General features: G+C 41.1%; 1 protein-coding gene across 1 annotated transcript in view; it reads right to left on the bottom strand.

Annotated features, from left to right (window-relative positions):
• DMGDH (dimethylglycine dehydrogenase) overlaps positions 1–22,315 on the bottom strand; it is an 83,148-nt gene that overhangs the window by 20,645 nt on the left and 40,188 nt on the right. The window contains exons 6-14 of the mRNA XM_034773144.1: positions 18,435–18,683; positions 17,182–17,380; positions 13,986–14,155; positions 11,518–11,671; positions 9,990–10,155; positions 9,083–9,213; positions 7,192–7,409; positions 4,380–4,537; positions 3,556–3,615 (exon numbers count right to left, since the gene is read on the bottom strand). Of these exons, the coding sequence (XP_034629035.1) occupies positions 3,556–3,615; positions 4,380–4,537; positions 7,192–7,409; positions 9,083–9,213; positions 9,990–10,155; positions 11,518–11,671; positions 13,986–14,155; positions 17,182–17,380; positions 18,435–18,683 (1,505 nt within the window). The remainder of the gene's footprint in view (positions 1–3,555; positions 3,616–4,379; positions 4,538–7,191; positions 7,410–9,082; positions 9,214–9,989; positions 10,156–11,517; positions 11,672–13,985; positions 14,156–17,181; positions 17,381–18,434; positions 18,684–22,315) is intronic.

Here is a 22,315-nt window from a genome sequence, read left to right as displayed (position 1 = left end):
CTGGAAGGCCTCCTCTGATAGCCATGGTTGGTGTGCTGGATGCCTATAGCCAATCCTCTGCTCAGCAGATTGGTTGAGGATAGAAGTGAACAGGGACCAGGCAACCTCCACATCGTCTGGCAGATTAGCTAGAGCCGAGAATCTGTTGCTGATGTCAATACAAAACCTGTTGGCTAAACCTGGCACACAGAGTGTGTCGATGTCAAACTTCATCATTGCAGAGGGCTTACCTGCTCGCTGGAGCATCAACACCATACGGGCGACCACTAGATGGTTATCTGTGTTCGCCGAGCATTCCGCACCACGATATACTTTAAAGGAGGCGAAGAGATGCCTATCGCATGTAATGATGTGATCCAACTCCTTCTGAGTGATGCCATCATGAGAGATCCATGACATCTGGTGTATGCGTCGCTGCTTGAACCATGACCCAAGAATGGAAAGATTCTGGGAGGCACAGAATGTAAGCAAGCGGCCAGAGTTATCATTGGGTGTGCCTGAACCATAATGACCAATGACCTGTTCAAATCCAGTTCACAGGGAGCCAGTAACTGCATTTATGTCATCCAGGATCGTGAGATTATCATGTGGAGGGACTGTGCATACTAGATGTTCAATTGATCATAGAAATGATCTTTAAATGAGTCAACAGATTCCTCTGTTGGCACACAGACTACTATGACAGTGAGGTAACCATGCCGATGTTTAAGACGTGCAGTAAGTAAATGAGGAGACCTGGGCGTCCAGGTTGTCAAGGAGGACTTGGCCTCGCCTCACAGTAGTAGTGCTACCCCATATAAATGCTTGGGGCCACCAGAATACAGAAGTAAAGAATCTTCCACCTCATGATGAGCGTGATAGATCAGCCTTGCTTCGTTTGTCCTGCGATTGATATACCAACATGGTCCATTTCGTGTGAGACAGCGACCTGAGGGCTATGCCTGTGAAAAGTTGCAACAATTCAAGTTGCAATTTTGGTGGACTGTCAGAGATCCCTGATACAACTGGATGCATTGTCACAATGTACTGCAGATGTGCCTGCCGACATCAGAGGACGTGCGTCCCCAGGGGGGCTTTGGCACGAACCCGTCATGTTTGCACTGAGGGGAGATGGCACCAACAAGGCATCTACAGCTGAAAGTAAAGCAGGGGCTTTAACCCTGGAACTGAGTACTAGGTTATTCTTGCTACCATCTGTGAACTTGAATATTACACCCTGTGAAATTTGAGATATATTTTGTCATAAAATGGCTTTAAAACTGGATACAACTGGAACCTTCACATGTCACTGTCATGTCCACTATATGCACTGCTAAATAAAGACAATGTTGTCACATTTATTTTTCTGTACAAACTAGACTTTATAGTTTTATGGCTATCACTGAACCTCTCCTTTGGATAGCAACACTTGACCGTAGTGCTCTTTTAATGCACTGCCTATTCTGTCTTACTGCTTAAAAGAAAATTAACTATTACTTCAGAAATAGACTCTAATAATCATTAAACATCTTTGCATATATATTTCAGGCTCTTGGATAATCATTTGCATCAGTGTACATCTGGAGAAATTCTGTAGACTTCAATCGGATTGCAAAGTGTAACCACAAGAAAAATATTGATCTATTATCTGTATAACCAGGGTAGATACAATGGGCATGTGCCAAATTCTGATTTCATTTGCACCAATTTAAAGCTGGGATGACTCAATCAGAATTAATGGACTCACATGATATAATTCAAAGCAGAGTCTAACCTATACTATTTTAATTGTTAGATAGTTTGAAAGGCCCATTAAAAGCAATAACTACATCTATTATTTTGAACATAAAGTTTGATGCAGTATAAAATTTGCCAATAAATTATCACAAAACAATTTTGTCAGTAAAGAGAAGTACAATTTATGTTAATTCCTGTAGTTTATATTTAAATACAACCAATATTATGCCCTAAACCCAGTCCCAGTCCCTACGTTTAGAATTATGCAGCAATCCATTTTGCTGATGCAATCTCTTAAGTGGCTTTATAACTAAGTTTTATGCTAACACTGATTTAGCTTATTGTGTCTAATTCATCAAATTCACATTGAGCAATTCTTTTGAAATATTTATTGCTCATGATATTTACTATATCAGAATAAATATAGCATGAGATCAGAGAGAATACTGCTGCATTGAACAACTCATAAAATAATAGAAGGCAGATTGAAACATTTCCGGTTTTCTATAAAACAAATGTAGCAGTGCAATTAGTACATTAGTCTGCTTTAAAAATGATACTTGCCTTGAGGGTCTTTAAATATCCAATCTACTGAAAATGCTATTATTTTAATATGTTAAAAAGATGTACATACTTGTATTTGTACGTACATAGATGGTACATTTACAACTGTCTGATCTAATATATAATTTCTGCAAAAACAAACATGGAGAAAAATTTAAAATCTTTTTTGCAACAAAGCTACACATAATAAAGGCATTACAGTAACTCCTCACTTAAGCAAATCCAATTTCCCCATAAGAATTAATGTAAATGAGGAGGTTAGGTTCCAGGGAAATTTTTTTCACCAGACAAAAGACTATATTATATATATATATACACACACACACATACACACAGTGTAAGTTTTAAACAAACAATTTAATACTGGTACACAGTGATGATGATTGTGAAGCTTGGTTGAGGTGGAGGAGTCAGAGGGTGGAATATTTCCTAGGGAATGCCTTACTGCTAAATGATGAACTAGCTATTGGCTGAGTCCTCAAGGATTAACTCTCACACTCTACAAGGCAGCAGGAATGGAGGGAAGGGAGACAGCATCACAGACAGAGACACACACCGTGTGTGTGTGAGAGAGAGAGATGTGCATTTCCCCTTTAAGTAAGGTGACCCTACTCTTAAGTACACTGCCTTATTAATTAGATCAGCTTGCTGAGACCGCAGCTGCTGCCAGCAAGCTCCCTCCGTCCTGAGCCCTGCCATGTGTCCCACTGCTCTATGGAAGATGGGGTAAGCGGGGTGCAGGAACAGGGGGGAGGGGGACACCCTGACAGCCCCCCTATTCCTCCCCCTGCACAGCAAGCAGGAGTCTCGGGGAGCAGCTCCAAGGGCAGGAGCAGCACATGGCAGTGGGGGAAGGAACAGCTGAACTGCTGGCAATTGATAACCTGCTGGGCAGCTGCTGCACAGGGAACTTACGGGAGGGGGGAGCTGATAGGGGGGCTGCCGCTCCACCCTGGTTCCAAGCCCCCACCAGCTAGCTGCAAATGGGCTGCTCTTCCTGCAAGCAGTGGACAAAGCTGGCGGCTGCCAAAGACGTTAGAAGGGAGCACTGCACAAATTTAAATGAGCATGTTTCCTAACTGATCAGCAACGAAACAGCATTAACCGGGACGACTTTAAGTGAGGAGTTACTGTACTTTAGTGTAACACTAAGACTTTGCTTCACTCATTTACAAATATCTGTATTTGCCATGCATAGAAAATAGTTTTTTCTTTTAAAACGTTTATGGAAAGAACCTTCCAGATAACATAAGTTTTAAAATAAGACAGACATACCTTGTTTAACTTGATAAAATAGTCCAGTCCAGCTTCCAGAGGATTAGTGTCACAGTTCATCTGTTAGAAAAATAAATATTTAATCCATAAGTGATGGCCCCACAGGTTCTCCCATTGTTTTCACTTCTTTTGTTTCTAGTCTTCCATTTAATCCTTTTTATTTTTTATGTACAGTGGGTCAAATTCTTCTGTTAGCCAAGTGCAATTCACTGAGAATTGCATGTGTGTAATTTTAAGCTGAGTACCTAATGCTATCCATAATACAAAATGTAACATCTTTTAACATACAAAATAAAACTACAACTCAATAAGAAATGAGACATCTTGTTAAAATAAAATGAAATCAACACAACCATGAACAAATAAGGTGCATCCAAAATAGATGTCAAGTATCAGGGGGTAGCAATGTTAGTCTGTATCCACAAAAACAACGAGGAGTCCGGTGGCACCTTAAAGATTAACAGTTTTATTTGCGCATAAGCTTTCATGGGTAAAGAACCCACTTCTTCAGATGTGGGTTCTTTACCCATGAAAGCTTATGCCCAAATAAATCTGTTAGTCTTTAAGGTGCCACCGGACTCCTTGTTGTTTTTATCCAAAATAGATGTTTCTCTGCCAGAAATGTAATGAGTATAACAGTTATTTTTACCTGGGAAAGACACAGTTCATCATAATAGTAGCTTTCCCTGACTGAAAGAAAATCCATCTAATTTCTCTCTATTGCAGATTAAGATACCCAGAAGAAAATGTAATTCTTTCTATCTAGCTGCGACTAAAACATGTATAAAAAAAAAATTGAATGGTAAAAATAACTGTTTTCAAACCTCTGCTCCCCAGGCCCGGAAAGCTTTTTCCAGCCTTAAGGCATTCAGAGCATAAGTTCCAAAGTCATCGATTCCTTCTTCCTGGCCTGCTTCCATGATGACATTGTACAGAGCTGCAGAATCTTCTTTTCTATGGTAGAGTTCCCAACCCAGTTCACCTGTTATAAAACCAAGATTAACAGACTAATCAAATCTATAATTAAATAATAATAATAATAATAATTAAATACATATTTAGTGCTAGCATTATTACTCCAGAAATAAGTGCTATGAAAATTAGGGCTAAATTTCCCTATTACACAGAACTCATTAGTAAGAGAGTGCAGAAATTTCCCTTCCCCACAGGAGCTCCTGAAAGAATTGTACCTCAGTACATAAACAATGGCACTATTGCTCTAATTTAAACTGATGACCCAAACCTGGGAAATAAACGATTCAGTAAGAAGAGGACAAGAAAGAAGGCCAAAGTCAGAGATGATATTTAAGGGACATGTAAATTATCAATTGGTAAATCACTCAAGTCTTAGTCTGCACTGGTGTAATACATAAAGATGTCAGTTACACCAACGTGGACTGCCTCAGACTGAGCTCTGAATTTGGCCCAGTATGGTAGAGATGGACATAGAGACAAATGAAAATAAAAAGTGACTGGCACAGAAAAAAGGGGAAATAATAAAAACTTAGCATTTATGCTTTCTGTTTTCAAGGCACTTTACAGATACTAATTTAGTATCAAAGGGGTAGCCGTGTTAGTCTGGATCTGTAAAAGCAGCAAAGAGTCCTGTGGCACCTTATAGACTAACAGACGTATAGGAGCATGAGCTTTCGTGGGTGAATACCCACTTCTTCGGATGCATGTAGTGGAAATTTCCAGAGGCAGGTATAAAAATGCAAGCAATTGTGAGTCAGGCTAGAGATAACGAGGTTAGTTCAATCAGGGAGGATGAGGCCCTCTTCTAGCAGTTGAGGTGTGAACACCAAGGGAGGAGAAACTGCTTTTGTAGTTGGCTAGCCATTCACAGTCTTTGTTTAATCCTGAGCTCCTGGTGTCAAATTTGTAGATGAACTGAAGCTCAGCAGTTTCTCTTTGAAGTCTGGTCCTGAAGTTTTTTTGCTGCAGGATGGCTACCTTTAAATCTGCTATTGTGTGTCCAGGGAGGTTGAAGTGTTCTCCTACAGGTTTTTGTATATTGACATTCCTAATATCTGATTTGTGTCCATTTATCCTTTTACGTAGGGACTGTCCAGTTTGGCCGATGTACATAGCAGAGGGGCATTGCTGGCATATGATGGCATATATTACATTGGTGGACGTGAAGGTGAATGAACCGGTGATGTGGCTGATCTGGTTAGGTCCTGTGATGGTGCCGCTCGTGTAGATATGTGGGCAGAGTTGGCATTGAGGTTTGTTGCATGGATTGGTTCCTGAGTTAGAGTTACTATGGTGCGGTGTGTAGTTACTGGTGAGAATATGCTTCAGGTTGGCGGGTTGTCTGTGGGAGAGGACTGGCCTGCCACCCAAGGCCTGTGAAGGTGAGGGATCATTGTCCAGGATGGGTTGTAGATCACTGATGATGCGTTGGAGAGGTTTTAGCTGAGGACTGTATGTGATGGCCAGTGGAGTTCTGTTGGTTTCTTTCTTGGGCTTGTCTTGCAGTTGGAGGCTTCTGGGTACACGTCTGGCTCTGTTGATCTGTTTCCTTATTTCCTCATGCGGGTATCGTAGTTTTGAGAATGCTTGGTGAAGATTTTGTAGGTGTTGGTCTCTGTCTGAGGAGTTGGAGCAGATACGGTTGTATCTCAGTGCTTGGCTGTAGACAATGGATCGTGTTTTGTGTCCGGGATGGAAGCTGGAGGCATGAAGGTAGGCATAGCAGTCAGTGGGTTTTCGGTATAGGGTGGTGTTAATGTGACCGTCACTTATTTGCACCGTGGTGTCTAGGAAGTGGACCTCCCGTGTAGATTGGTCCAGGCTGAAGTTGATGGTGGGGTGGAAGCTGTTGAAATCATGGTGAAATTTTTCCAGAGTCTCCTTCCCATGGGTCCAGATGATGATGTCATCAATGTAGCGTAGGTAGAGAAGGGGCATGAGTGGACGAGAGCTGAGGAAGCGTTGTTCCAGGTCAGCCATAAAAATGTTGGCATATTGTGGGGCCATGCGGGTGCCCATAGCGGTGCCACTGGTCTGGAGGTATATATTGTCATCAAATTTGAAATAGTTGTGTGTGAGGATAAAGTCACAGAGCTCTGCAACCAGTTGCGCTGTGGCATCATCAGGTATACTGTTCCTGACAGCTTGTATTCCATCTGTGTGTGGGATGTTGGTGTAGAGAGCCTCTACATCCATGGTGGCTAGGATGGTGTTTTCTGGAAGGCCACCAATGCATTGTAGTTTTCTCAGGAAATAAGTGGTGTCACGGAGAGAGCTGGGAGTGCTGGTGGCGTAGGGTCTGAGTAGGGAGTCCACAAATGCATACTAATTTAGTAGTAATTCAAAATCATTCCTTAACACTGGTTTCCTACCAAAGATCACACCGTTTTCGAAACTGGCCTTTACTTCTGTAAAAAAATATATATACACTTTGGGGTATTTTTTTTGTTTGAAAGATCTTGGAAATCCTTCTCAGTTCCTGACCAGAAAATGTTTGACAATCAATGTACCGTTTCTCTCTCATTTATGTCTAGTTATAATTTGATTAATCTAGTGCTTTCAAACACATAATCAGTTTCACTTCTCAACATAATTTTAGTCAGACCAGTTATTTTCCTGGCTGCCCAATTATTTTGATAGTCTGTTTTCCCTACCTCTTACCTGAATAGGATATCCTAATAGCAGTAGCAGCAATATCAGAAAGTTTAATATATCTGGACTGAAGAAATTTAAATGCAGAATCACTGAGATCCTCAATGGTCAGTTTCTGGAGAACCTTTCGTGCAAATGGACCTGCTATGCCAAGTACTCCCATCTCATCTGTAATGTTTTTAATCTCAACATTGTATCCACCCTTCAGTGCCTCCTCTTCTATCCATCTGCATGTGAAGGACAAGAGTTTTATTAACATTCTCATTCAAGGTAATTATTTTAGCATTTGTTCCTGTGGCAATAGTCCATAGATTTATTGTAACATTCAAAGTAAGTGTTCTGTACGATGATGATAATTAAAACTTGTGTATCTTGTGGTAGTGCCTTGGGGCCCCAACCAAAGTTCGGAGCTCTATTGTGCTAGGCAATGTACACACACACAAATGAAGAGCCCAAATAGATTACCCTATAAGTATTCAGCAGCACTTGAAAAGACAAACAATATGGAAGTCATGGGTATGAGGCAGCTGCCAGACATATTGACCAAACTACCTGCTTTAACCCATTAATCTGGCAATTACTAATATTTATTTATTACTAATTATGATGGGCCAAATCCTAAAGCCTATTCCCAGGGAGGGGAGCTCCACACCAACCTGACTGAGCCTGAGGATAGTCAGGGCAGTGTGAAAGGAGGCCTAGTGCTCAGCCACTCCACCATCACGGCCTGTGGAAGCCTTAAAAAGAATAAAGTGTTCATGCAAATGAGGAGCTTCTGAAACTGCTGCTGCTGTTGCTTTGCAGACAAGAGCCTTCTGCTCTTGCTCCTGTTGCTTCCACTGCAATGATAATAGCTGGAGCAGCGAGGTTTGCAAGTGCTGCTATTACTCCTGAGCAGCAACAACTAAACGGGGATTCTGGATCCTACTTCTTGTACCACATTTCACCAGATTCTCTCTTCCAGACCCAGTTCTTCCCTTCTGGGGCACAAATAGTCCCAAAATAACCAGAAAGCCTATTTGCTTTGAACAGCACAACCCACACTCTCCTGTTTTCAGGGCAGTCTCTTCCCCAGTCTACTTCACGCTTCTTCCATTTCTTCCTTGGTATATGAAGCAACTGGGTCTGGCAGGCCTTCTACCCTTTCCTCCCTGATCCCCGAGTCTGCAGAAAAGTACGGGAAAGGAGGGATTTTATGAGTATGATTCTTTCCAGGACCCCTGAACTCTCTTGAGACCCAATTGCAGTGTATACTTCATCACAAAGGCAGGTTAATAATTGGTGTAAAATAAGTTTTCTTAGATGTAGGATAAGTGCAATAATTGAGGCAGTTTAGTACAGAGCTAGAGAAGGAGAGGTTTTAAAAGGGGAAACAGTGGTCCCAGAATAGAGGGTTGAAAGCATTATAGGACTTAAAATGGATATGCCTTTAGATCCAGAATGTGTGTAACCACAAAGGCAACAAAGAAGAGCAGATAGTAAACACAGTGAGCATAAGAAATCTCTTAAAACAGATACAAATTCCTGACATAATCATACACTGTAGATTCCTCTGATTATTTAAATTGTTAGTGAAAAGTTCAGTTTTAACTCTTAACAATGAAGTCTCTCAAAAAGTTCACAAAATAAATAGAGGGCAGTATTCAAAATCTTATAGTATATAGTCGGATAAGTTTTCTTAAGAAATCCCAAGGCATAGTTGGGGGACCAAACAAGGCTGTTGAAGTTCTTTACAAATAAATACATTGAGCTGGTTTTGCCACCCTTATTCAAGTTTAGTTCGTAAATATGCAAGTATTCCCATTGATTCCAATGGAACAATTCACAGAATGAGGCATCACTCACAGATGTATCCATCTGTATCTATCTGTGTACTGTATCTATCTATATACACACTTACCTCAGATCATGGAGCTCTGACCCAGAACCAGTCACCAGCAAAAACTCCCCTGGAGACAGGTGAGAGACGGTTAGCTCAGCATAGACTTGGCCTCTCGGTGTTAACATGTGACTTATATTTGTAGCACCCACCTACATAGCAGAACATATAATCATTTCATTTGCAAAATAAATTCTTTGAGCTCTTGCAGGTCCTTAGTGCAAAATGTGAAAACAAAATGCTTGTGTACATTAGTTATACAAAAATCTTTAACCATAGCTCTTATATTAGAAAGTATGACTCTCTCTCTCTCTTTCTTCTGTTTTTAACCTCATTAGTAGAAGATTAATGTCTTATTGCTCAGGATTATGGTTTATAATGGAAATTTCACATTTTTCATATGAAAGAAATTAAAAATGAGATACTTGAAATAAAGGTTTGGTCAAGATCTTTATAAATATTTGTATGTATATGTTACAAATTTCTCAGTCCAAAATTGATTGAAGAATAGATTTCCAATGCAAATACAGTCAATTTTTTTTCTTAAATTTGCTGTTTATCAAAGCCAAATATTGTGCTTGCCTTATTCACACAATTGTTCCCATTGAGTCATGTGACTAAGACATGCAGGATTTGGTACCAGAAAGATGTGTGCGCTATGAGCCTGCCAAAGGTGTCTAAGAGGTGTTTACTACTCTGAGCTAATCCAATATAATCTCTGCTGTATATAGTCTTGATCTAGCAAAAGGTCTCGTTTGACACAAAAGTATTTCCAGAGGATTCCTCTTTAGTGTTTTTTTTTTAAACTTTCTGAGATGAGATGCAGAGATGGTCACATTATTATGCCTCTATTTCCCTGTCTCCCATTTCTGAAACTCTTCCAGCGTGCCTGGCCCTAAGTTAATAACATTATCACAGTCTTGTTTACCTTTGGAATGACATTTGCAAACAGGTGATCCAACAGTTTAACCGAATCATTCCCTTTGACAATAAACTTGCCAAATGGTGTCAGGTCAATCACACCAACTTTTTCCATAACCTGCTTATATTCACGACCCACAGGTTCAAACCAGTTTGTGCGTCGAAAACTGGGTCTGAAACAGAGTATTTACGCACATAAAACACAGAATACACATCTGTTTATTTACAGTCTAGCCATTTTGTGATATATTCAGCAAAATATATTCCCGAAATTCTTTTTTTGCAAGTCATTCAAAAGCATTAGAACCTAGCCTCTCTTATTTTAGGTAAAAAGCGACAAAGAGTCCTGTGGCACCTTATAGACTAACAGAAGTATTGGAGCATAAGCTTTCTATAAGGTGCCACAGGACTCTCTGTCACTTTTTACAGATCCAGACTAACACGGCTACCCCTCTGTTATTTTAGGTAGTTTATCCATTATTTTCCTCAGTGTAACAATGGGTTAAATATTAATTCATTTAACATGAGAGTCAAAAACAAAATTGGCAACAATAAACTATGTAACAGTTTGAATAGTTAAAGTGTAAGAAAAAATTTCTAGTTCTTCATTAATTAACCCTGGGTAAATTTACTGCTGACTTTGCTGAGTCCTTTATTATGGATTAGATTGTTGAAGGCTTCACCTGGCTGCGCAGGGAAAAGTAGAGTCTTGTATCTGAAGAAGTGAGGTTCTTACCCACGAAAGCTTATGCTCCCAGTACTTCTGTTAGTCTCAAAGGTGCCACAGGACCCTCTGTTGCTTTTTAGGGAAAAGTAGGGCTCCCTTTACTCCCCTGCTGAGCCTTGCTCAAATTGTGACTACAGCAGAGGATGGGAAAACAGGGCTTCTTGCCTGATACAAGGGAAGGGATAGCTCAGTGGTTTGAGTATTGGCCTGCTAAACCCAGGGCTGTGAGCTCAATCCTTGAGGGGGTCATTTAGGGATCTGGGGCAAAATCAGTGAAAGCAGGGTGCTAGACTCAATGACCTTTCAAGGTCCCTTCCAGCTCTAGGAGATGGAATATCTCCATTTGAGGGAAAGAAAAAAAAAAAAACACCTCCCACTGGAAACAAACAGGCAGGGGGTGGAGAGGATCCTGGGCCCTGCCACCTTTACTCACTGGTTGCAAGCTAGTTCCATGAAAAGAGGTGAAATAATTTACTCCCTGCAGAGCAAGTGGGGAGTAAGGGAGGAAATGTGACTTTATAGTTACAGTTTGTTCTCTAGTCTGCTCCTGGCCAGTGCAGCTGCATGCTGCCCCTTACCCAGAGCTGTTAGTAAAGTTACAATGTAATTCTATGTGTGTGCTATAGAATTTATATAGATTTTAAAATATAGATAAAATCAGAACAACAAAAAAATAACAAAAGAGTTGCTTCTGAGACCTTCTTTAGCTAAACTGCCTGAAAAGTATATGATTCCCATCAATCCTAATTCAATCAACTGTTGCCTTCAGGACAATAGACCAATACAAAAGTGATAATTGTTCATTTACTTGTATCCAATCTCATCTCCAGGCTTGTAGAACCAATGAGGTTGCTCCCATCCTGCATGGAAACCCATTGAGCATTTAGATTTAAGCACTTTATAAAGCCCACTGACTCTCTCTGTAGGTCTCCCAGCAAACCTTTCTTCTTTAGGATAACCAACTAGAATGGTAAAAAGAAAAGAGGCATACTAAATATCATACACCAAGAAAGCAAAACATGTTAAAAAATCAGCAACTGCATACCTAAAATAAATATTTCTAATATAGTTCTCAGACTTTTTTTTCCGCGGACCACTTGAAAATTGCTGAGGCTCTCGGCAGACCACTTAATGACCTTTCCAAATGCTGTTTGTACCATTAGCTAACTACTGTAAAGCACTTTGGATAAAAGCACTATATAAAAAAATATCTTAATAATAATTAACATTTTTTGTTTGACAAATAAAAGCACACAACTCATATTTTAATATCAGTAGTCTTACCTTTCTAATGTGCTAGATGTGCCCCCTCTCCTCCGCCAGAGCAGCCCCCAAGCTGGGGCTGGGAAGGAGGGGGGTTGTCTCTCCCTCTCTCCCCTGCTGCGGCAGCCCCCGAGCTCGGGCTGGGAAGGAGGGCTGTCTCTCCCCAGCACCCGCAGCCCTGGAGCTGGGGAAAGTCGCCTCTTTCTTTGGCCGCCACAGCCCTGCACGTCCCAAATTCCCCCCACCCCCTCTTCTCACCCCACTACCTCCTCCCACCTACCCCCTATTTCCCCCAAGGCCACCACCTCACCTTACATGTGCATCTTTTCCAGGGTCCAGGCACCTAATTAGTGGAGCCATGCCTGTGCAGCTCCACTAATTAGGTGGGTGGACCTTAATTCTCTTGTGTGCGGCCGCACAGGCGCGCACCTTAGACAGAACTATCTGCGGACCACCTGAATGGAGCTCGCAGACCACTGGTGGTGGGCTGACCACAGTTTGAGAACCTCTGTTCTAGAGGTATTTGGTATCATGCTACCAGATCAGAAGGGTAATGTTTTCTATTTATTTTCCATTCACGTTGCACAACTGCAAAGTCTGGATGAACAGAGGGAGTTAGGTGTTGCGATGCTGAATGTCACAGTACCTAACTTTTAGGCACCTCAGTTAGGTGCCTAGCCTCCCTATACAATGAATGGGGAGAGAGAACATCTTAGGGTATGTCTACACTGCAATTAAAAACTCACAGCTGTCCTGTGCCAGCTGACTTGGGCTCACAGGGCGTAGGCTAAGGGACTGTTTCATTGTGATGTAGACGTTCTGGCTCGGGCTGGAGCCTAGGCTATATGGCCTGTAAGATGGGAGGGTCTCAGAGCTCAGGCTGCAGCCCGAGCCTGAACATCTATACCACAATTAAACAGCCCCTTAGCCTGTGCCCGTGAGCCTGAGTCAGCTGGCACAGGCCAGCCATGGGTGACTAACTGCAGTGTAGACATATCCTTAGAGTGCAATTCACAAAAGCCAGCATGCTGGGCAGAGAGCTGCTGACCAGAGGGGTGTGTACTAAGCCCCACTTATCTCACAGAGAAAGGTGCCTATCTCTGCTAGTTCTCAGCTGTGAACCCTCGCCTGGAGTTAGGTGCCTACTCTGTTTTAACAAGAAGCTGGGGTTGGGGTGAAGAAAAGGAGAAGGACCTCCTTTATAACTTTTAGCCTAGTGTACTCACCTGGGATGTGGGAGACCTCCAAGGCCCCTCTCCACACGAGGGGAGAAGGGATTCAAATAGGGATCTGCCACCTCTCAAATGAATGCTCTAGCCCTTGGGACATGGGATATTCAGTATCTGCTGTTGAAGCTGTTGCACTCTGGCTAAATGCTTGAAGAGTCATTTGGGCCAGAGAGAGAGTGAGCGAGTGTGCATAAGCATAAGAATGATTCTATAGCCTGGTGGTTCGTATGCTCACGTGGGAAACCAAGGGTCCAGTCCTCCTGCTCCCAGGACTCCCACATCCCAGGTGAGTACTCTAACCACTGGGCTAAAAGTTACGAGGGAAGATCTTCCACCCCAACTGTTTTGTGAACTTGCCTGAGGGACCCAATCCAGTAGATGTGCTCACAGGGCTCCTACTGGATTGGGCCCCAGATGTGACTTAGGCAGCCAAATGCCTATCTTCCCCTCGTTTATGACTCATTCTGGGGCGCAGGCAGGAGAGACGCCTAGAGTGAGGCAACAGTGAGCATGCTCAGAGGCAGACACTTAGGCACCCAGGGAACTTTTACCCTGAAAATTTAGGCGCCTACCGGGTTTGGCTACAGTTTTGTGCATCAGTAGGGACTTAGGCACTTAATTCCTTTTGTGCATCTAGGCCTAAGTGACTACACCAGTTGCAAGGCAGTGGAGAGTCAAGCTTCATCTTTCTATTAATCCACAACAAAAGAAAGGAGATGTTTTACATAAGTGCAAAGTCCTATATTTCAGGATATAAAAAATGCTTTATAAATTATCTTCTTACCAATGTTGTTAAATCCATAAGACTCTCTTGCTTTTGTTGCTGTATATTGGGTGGTGGACCATTTTCCATAGCGATTGGGATCTAATTCTATCAGGTCAAAAGGAGGCTCCCCACCTAGGATCCAATCACTGAGATACTTTCCGACGCCTCCAGCATGGATAATGCCATATCTTTAAAACAGAAACAAATTTTTCAACAAAGGCATCAAGTATTACAAATTCTCTTTGCACTGTTCGATAATGTTTTGTCTAGGAATTACTCAAAGCCACTGTTATTTCCATTTTCAGCAACTAAGTTAGCTGCCTCTAATAGATGTAACTTTGAGGTTACAGGAAGCAGTTCTATTCTGCTAGTTTTATTGCCCGCCCCAGAGACAAAGAAAAACCCTCACCCTGTCCCCTTGTCCCAGTCTTTTTGCACACCCAGTGTCAGTTCTCCCCACAAATCTCTGCTCCTTGTCAGAGGTGTCTCCTCTCCCTTCCCCCACCCCACTGGTTTCCAGTCTTAGTCTGCTTACCCAACCAGCTCTAGGCTCCTCTGTCCGCTGGCTCCCAGTCCCAGGCTCTTTGCCCAGCGTGTCCCATTTCTTCCCTCAACACCCAGTTCCAATTTACCTCTTCCCTCCCAGCCTCCAGTCTCAGTCCACATACCCCTAACTTCTCCTCTACAGACTCTTGTCCCATCCACTCCCCCATCCAGCTCTTGTCACCTTTGAACTTGAATCAGGCAGCTTCCTCATCACACTGCCTGGATAACAGTTGAAAACACAGGAGAGACAAGCTCCCTGCTCTCACTTCCAGCGCCTGGACTGAACCCTGCCGACAGCATCCCAGAACTGCAATTGCAGGGAGATTCCTCCTCAGCCTAAGGCTGGAGCATGTCTATATGGATGGAATCTTCAGAGATTTCTGTAATGAATGTCCCACAATTCTCTACTAAGCATATACGATCAGTGATTTTTCTCAGGCTAATAACTTGGATAAGTTTGGATGGATTTTCACAGAGATGACAAAAGGTACATCCCTGACACAAAGGCCACCCTCTGACAAATTTCAAGTCCCTATTCCAAAGCATGGAGGCTTTAGATCTTTTCAAACAAAAGAGCACCAGAAGTTTTTTAACATGGGCCAACCAATATATTTTTCCTGAGCCTTGTTCTCAGAAACAGTTGAAACGTTTTAGCTGAAACGTATTCAGCCTAAGGCAGACAGTCATCACAGAAAATTTCAAGGCTACCTGGTTAAAGTTTGGCAAAGTTATAAACAACTGAAAACTAGGTCTTATAATGGGAAGTATGTGGCAATTTAATAATATGTAGTGATAGCAGTCCCACCCATAATAATTATTAACCTGTCTACACATTAAAGTGCGCAGCAAGCTGTTGGCCTCAAACAAATAGTAAATGATTACATAAAAACCACACACACTCCCTAAGACTTCAATCTCAATGTTCTGACCGGGAATTCTGAGATAAAGACTACCAATGTACACACAAAATTTCAACATACATGGAAACATCTGCTTCTATAGCGTTCTGCTAGGGGACGGTGGAGTGTCAATGACCCCTGAAATACAGATACCCCTGTCTCATCAATTTCCTCATTAAACCTTGGGTCGTAACATTCAGAAGCTAAACAAATGTATACTTTTTTTTTAATTAAGTTTATAATAGGAATAAAACCCTCTCTGCTGTCTCCAGTCAGTCCAATATAGACCTTAATCCTATTTCCACTGAAATCACTTCAATGGGAGGAGAAAAGGGCCCACAGGAAATGCAATTAATGTAACAAAGCAGTCTTTTCTGGAACCCAGTGCTTTAGATAAGAATATTAAGTGTGTAGTTAAAAGGTGAAATTTTTAAAACCTCTTAAATTCAAACAGCAAGTGTACTTAATCAATTATTCAATTCAAAATGATCAATCTATTTTATTTTGGGAGCCTGGGAAAGCATCTTAATCTCTTATATAGTTTTATATATGAGGGTTTGTAAAGTGAAGAAAAAGTGGATAAGGCCTTAGTGGATTTTGATATGATGATTAGGCAATTATCCATTCCTCTTGGAGCAATGATCAGCTGAGGTAACTGAATGTGGCAAAGAATTTAGGATGAACAAATTGTATACCATGATTAATGAAAATGTTAATGTAAGAATATCACAATGAGAAAGAATGAGCAGCAGCACCCAGATGTCCTCAAACAGTACCTTCTCCCAGTATACACCACCTACCTCTAACATCCAACAACACTCACCTACAGTATCCGTCTTCTCAACATCTGGCACCCCCAGTACTCTCATCTGGCACACCCCTTCTACAACAGCCAATACTCCCATAACCCTTTTAATACCCTCTGCTTAGTACTTCTTCAACCCTCTCCACGAAACATATAACATTCCATTCAGCACCTCAAATGTTAAGCTTCCTTTGTTGCACTCATCCTTGCCACAACTGGAATTGCACAATCCTTTGCAGCTGCAAAATAGCCCATGGAGAAGACAATGGGTACTTCTACACTGGAATAAAAGAGCTGTGGCATGGCTGCAGCTGGCTTGGGTCAGCTGATTTGGGCTTACGGGGCTTGGGATGCAGGGCTAAAAATTGCTGTGTAGATGTTTTGGCTCAGGCTGGAGCTGGCTCTGGGACACTCCCCCTCATGGAGTCCCAAAGCTCAGGCTCCAGCCCAAGCCTGAATGTCTACACAACAGTTTTACACCCCACAGCCCAAGCCCCAGGAGGCCAAATCAGTTGACCCAGGTCAGCCGTGGGTGTTTAATTGTGTGTAGACATACCCAATATGGCCCAAAGTTATTTGCACAAATAAACTGAAAGATGTACTCTAAGAAAGAGTGCTGACAAGAGTCTATCTTGGTGCACACAATATTTTAAATACTACTCATTTCCTGCAACAATGAAATTGGCCTTGAGGTTAACTGTTCCATGCTGCAGAAGAAAAGGAGCAAGAACAGAAAAAGAGCTGGTGAGAAAGAGCCACAGGATGGGTGGGAGTGGTGACAAATACATGGCCAAATATAAGGAGATGCACATGATCAGACGGTTGAGGCCACTTGCAGGCACAGGATAGTGTGCAGTATATTTAAAAAAAACAAGGTCAGTGATGCTGAAGTTGAATGCAATTTTAATTAGCTTTACTTTAATACATGATGGACAAAAGTTAATGGTGTGATGAATTTACTCACCCAAAGCCAATTGCTACCCAGTAATTTCTGACACCCTGATGTGGTCCCACCATAGGAAGAATGTCTGGAGAATATGTGATAGGACCAGCAACTGTGTTAATGATGTCTGCTTGTTTCAGGACTGGGACCATTGCCATTGCAGCCTCGATATGATCCATTATTCTGTCTAAATCAGACTCAAAAAGTTCCTTTCCAAAACCTGCACAAATATTTGATTCATATTATATATTTGTAATAAACTGTAAATATTTGTTTTAAATATATGCATACAATATATATATATAAGCAAGAGCAGTAGGTAATTCATCAGTCTGTATATCCACACCTTTTCTATCTTTACATCACAAAACCCCACTTCCCTGTAAGAAGAGCACAAACTGAGGGCAACTGGATTTAAAAGTCAGCTTTCATTTTATTTCTCTTGATCTAAGGGGAAGCAGTGCAGCCTAGCAGCTCAGGCACTGGACTAGGACTCAGGAGACTTGGGGCTTGTCTTCACATACAGAGCTATAGTGGCACAGCTGCACTGAAGACACTACTATGCTGACAGGACAGCTTCTCCTGTTGGCATAGTTAATCCACCTCCGCAAGAGCTTCTCCTGCTGACATAGCTCTGTCTGCCCCGGGGCTTAGGTCGAGATAACTATGTCTATCAGGGGAGTGGATTTTTCACATCCCTGAGCGATGCAGATATACCAATATAGGTCTGTAATGTAGACTTGGCCTTGGACTCTATTCTTGGCTCTGTCACTGACCTTTTGGATGACCTTGGGCAAGTCATTTATTGATCTGTGCCTCAGTTTCCCCATCTGTAAAATTGGGATAATGATATTACCCGTAATGGTAAAGCATTTTGAGATCTACTGATGAGAAGCACTATGTAAGAGATAGGTCTGATTATTATCATTAACAACACAAAGTCTCAGCACTGAAGCAGAAAGGAGATAGACAGGCACAGGAGACTTCTCTAATGCTGGACAAAGCCATTTGTTTTTATGGCTCTATTTCATTCATATATATAATAGTCTGCCTTAGTGTTCAGCTTGTTATTTCTGTTCAGTCTCAGAGGCTGTAGTCATATTTTGAAAGATACGCAAAAAAAGCATATGTTGCAACTAAATTTTCAATACCTTCCACTTCTCATCACACAAGTCAGTGTTATAAAGGGAAATATGCTATTGTGCTTTATATTGTTAAACTATTTTCTATAGTTTATCAAGCTTTGAAGATACATGTAATTTTTTTTTAATTACCTGGTGGGACTCCATTTGTTACCCATGACTCCTGTAGTTTCATTTTCTCCTGACTTTCATATGGACCAAATAAAAGCCCATCCCTTTCCTGTCTTAGATAATATGATCCTTCTAAGTCACGAAGCACAGGCAATTCCGTTTTCAGGGCTTTCACTTCAGGGATAGTTGATGTGACAACATATTGATGGTGAACAGGTATTAGGGGATGGTGCAGTCCAATCATTGTGCCTATTTCACGAGCCCAGAAGCCTAAGAAACACAATTAACAACTATGATAATATGCAAACATAAATTTCAGTGAATGGATTTTATCACTCAGGTAACCTTTATTTGGCATACTGTAATGCTACACTGAGCTGATCAGACTCAGAATAAAGGTTACCCCTGCATCTGCCTGGAAAGCCATTTTGAATTGACAGATTACTACAACTCTGTCACTTTTGGGATTTAGATCTGTGTGTATGCGTTTGCTTACTTTAACCTGTAAATAACTCTCTTATTTTTTTTCCTTGTAAATAAACATTTAGATATTTTATTACAAAGAAACCAATCCAATCCAAAAATGTGTGATGTAATGTACAGTAAATGCCATGAGATGTGTAAATGTATGTAAAAAGAGAGGGTTTCTGTGTAACTTCGGAACTGTGGTGTACCCTACATCCATCCTCCTACATTTGAGTCTGATCAACTCAGCGTAATGTTGCTGTATGCCAAATAAAGGAACCTGAGTGACAAAATGGGGAGTCAAACTGAGTGCTTTGGATCACAGAGGACTGATAAAGTGTTCTCCCAGAACTCGACAAGGTATTCTGGATAAGCCTAGTGGAAAAGGTCTTGGAGGGAATCCCAACAATGTGCACCCCAAAATACTGCAAATATGCCTACAACCCAAGGGATTCATCAAATGTGGCTATGTCATCTTTACACTCCCTTGATTCTTGGGGTTTCTAGGGCCCTTGGTACAACTTAAAGCAGCCACAAGACTCCTTTGCCTTCTGCTGGTTAGGGATCATTGGAGTTCAACATTTTTTATGTTCGTTAAGAATACAGAAGACTATGCAGATCTTCCCAGTGGTCTGGAGAAGCTACATGGTATATGGATGAGCAGCATACTGACATATATAATTCATTGCTGACAAATGCAAGATAATGTACATTGGAAAGAATAATCTGTACTAAATAATAATAATAATAATAATAATAATAATAATAATAATAATAATAATAATCGGTACTATACAGTGTTCTAAATTAACTGTAACGACTTCAGAAAAAGCCTGGGCACTTGTGAGGACAGCTCAATGAAAATCTTTGATAAGTGCACACAGAAAGTCAAAAAAGAGAGTAATGTTAGCATGCACAAGGATGTGATAGAACATAATAAAGAGGATATTATACTGCCTTTATATAAACCAGCAGTACATCCTAATTTGGAATAATTTGTTCAGTTCCGCTCACCCTCTCTTTTTAAAAAATGTAAAAGGGTGGGGGGGAAGGCATCTAAAGACAAGTGGCAAAACTGGTTAGAGGCATAGAACACTTTTGTGGAGAAAAGATCGAAAATACTACCACTGTTTAGAGAAGTCATAAACAAGAGGTGAAACAAAAAACGGTATTCAGAATAAGGAATGGTACACAAGAGGTAAATCAGTTGTGCCTACTTATATCCTCTTTATAATACAAGAACAATACAACAAATTTAAAATTCTTGAAAGGAAATATTTTCTTTACAGAATACATAATAGACCTTTGCAATTAATTGCCACAAGATATAATTGAGCCCTGACCTTAGTAGGAATCAAAAGGTTAGACATTTATATGGGTAATGAAAACATACACAGTTATATGAGATAGGATAAAAATTGTTTTTAGAAGGGCATAAGCAATCCACTAATAGAGGTAAGGAAAAATCTTTGTCTATGGGCAAGTTTTTCCATAATTCTCCAAGATGGACCTGTTTAAAGAAGCCTTTGGTACAGGCCACTGTTGGAAACAGGATAATGGAGTATGTGGATCTTTGCTCTGTTTCATGGTGCTAATATCTATGAATACAGCTATCTTTCTCCTTTTATATTCTCACAAGACTCTATTACTTAACATGGTTTTGCATGATTGTAATGTGGGGGCTGTGAGTGGGAGCACATGCCATGGAATGAAGTAAACTAGCACAAAATCAGTCTGGAAGGAGTGGATCAGTGGAGTCTCCTAACATCAGGCATTTCCAAATCCCCTGTGAATAAGAATAGTTTAAGGTATGAATCCCTGGTAATACGTACAGAAGAACAGAAAGACGATGACAATAATCCCATCTTTAGTATCCCACATAGTTTTTCCACCAAAAATTACTTGGACTCAGGGAGATATTGTGAAAATACTGTACGACCGAAAGCACCTCTGTATCCTCACCCTACACACTACTGTAATAATCTTTGTACAAAATATGCCTTATGAGGTATCATTTAAAAACTAATAATGTGCTGGTCAATAACATCATGGTGATATGTATGTAGCAGCATTACATGTAAAGTTATGAAATCCCCCTGTATGATGTTATCACATATACAAAACCACACAACCCAGCCTAGTTAAGGTTGTTAAACATATCTATCCTAAATAAGGAATGTGTTTTTCTCAATTTAAATATAAGTAGTAAACAGGGTACTCAAGAAAGCAGGGGGAGGAGACAGCAGGAGACAAAGCAAATTTGCATTTCAGCAAACACAGGTGGTAAGAAAGAGCATGGAGCCTCATTCACCACCAGACTCCATGTCACTTTCTGACTGAAAGTGATCACTTTATTCTGATTGATTGAATAAACTTTGCTTTGAGGGATAATCTTCAGAAGAATCCATTTCAAGGGTTCACTGGACTATAAATCAAAGGGGCAGAAAACTCCATGCTTTCTCTCTCTTTCACCTAACAAGACAAAGGCACCAGCACCTTTGGGACTCCGGGACTGATCCTGATGAAAGAAAGTCAGTCGTCATCTTCCTGGAAGACTGTAGGTCATAGAAAGGCTATGTTAAGCAAACCCTTGAACCAACACTTGCTAAATTAAGTTTGAGACTTTTAGATGTGTTTCCACTTTTATTCGCTTGTAACCATTTCTAACTTTATCTCCTATACTTGAATTCACTTAAAATCCTATCTTCTTTTGTTAATAAACTTGTTTTATTTTTTAATCTAAACCAACCCAGTGCTTCATTTAAACTGAACTTTTTGGTAACTCCATATAAAGGAGCAAACTGTTGAATATTGACTCTGTACATGAGCAACAAACCTTAATATCTGAACTGTCCAAGAGAGGCCTGGTAAGTGCAGAACACATGTTTTGGGAAAATTCAAGACTGAGAATGTGTTAGGGCACCCTGAACATAGTAACCAAGGCTGGTGGAAGCCAGAGTGTGGCTAGTGTGTTGCTGGAAGGCTGCTGGGGGTCAGAGCTGATGGACCAGGGCTGCAGCTATACACAGACACTCAGGGTGTGTGACCTGCCTGCTGTTTGGCTGTTTGTGAGCAGCCTAGGTTGGGAGCTACAACAGCATAGCATTGTGAAACACCCAAGATTACGGGGAATGTGGTGACATAGCCCCTCTTTGGTTTGGCCTCACCCTGGAATAAGACATACTGATGTTCCAAGAACAGGACTACAGTAATTTTTATTATTTTACTTGCTCACAGAAAAACAGAACAAGAAGGGCGAATGGATGGCATAACAGGTATCTGCTCCTCTGCAAGCAAACAAAACTGGTTTACTGGCCTTAACTGTGTCCCTTTTAAAATGTGCACTATAAGATGCTGTAAACAGCTTCTTAAAATTGAAGATATTTCCTGAAATATATTACTACGTGCAGCTGTATGTATATGATCTCATGATAGAT

The sequence above is a fragment of the Trachemys scripta genome, chromosome 6 (assembly GCF_013100865.1).
Source record: "Trachemys scripta elegans isolate TJP31775 chromosome 6, CAS_Tse_1.0, whole genome shotgun sequence".
Lineage (NCBI taxonomy): Eukaryota > Metazoa > Chordata > Testudines > Emydidae > Trachemys > Trachemys scripta.
Note: the sequence above shows the minus strand (reverse complement) of the source record. Positions and strands in the feature narration are given on the sequence as shown.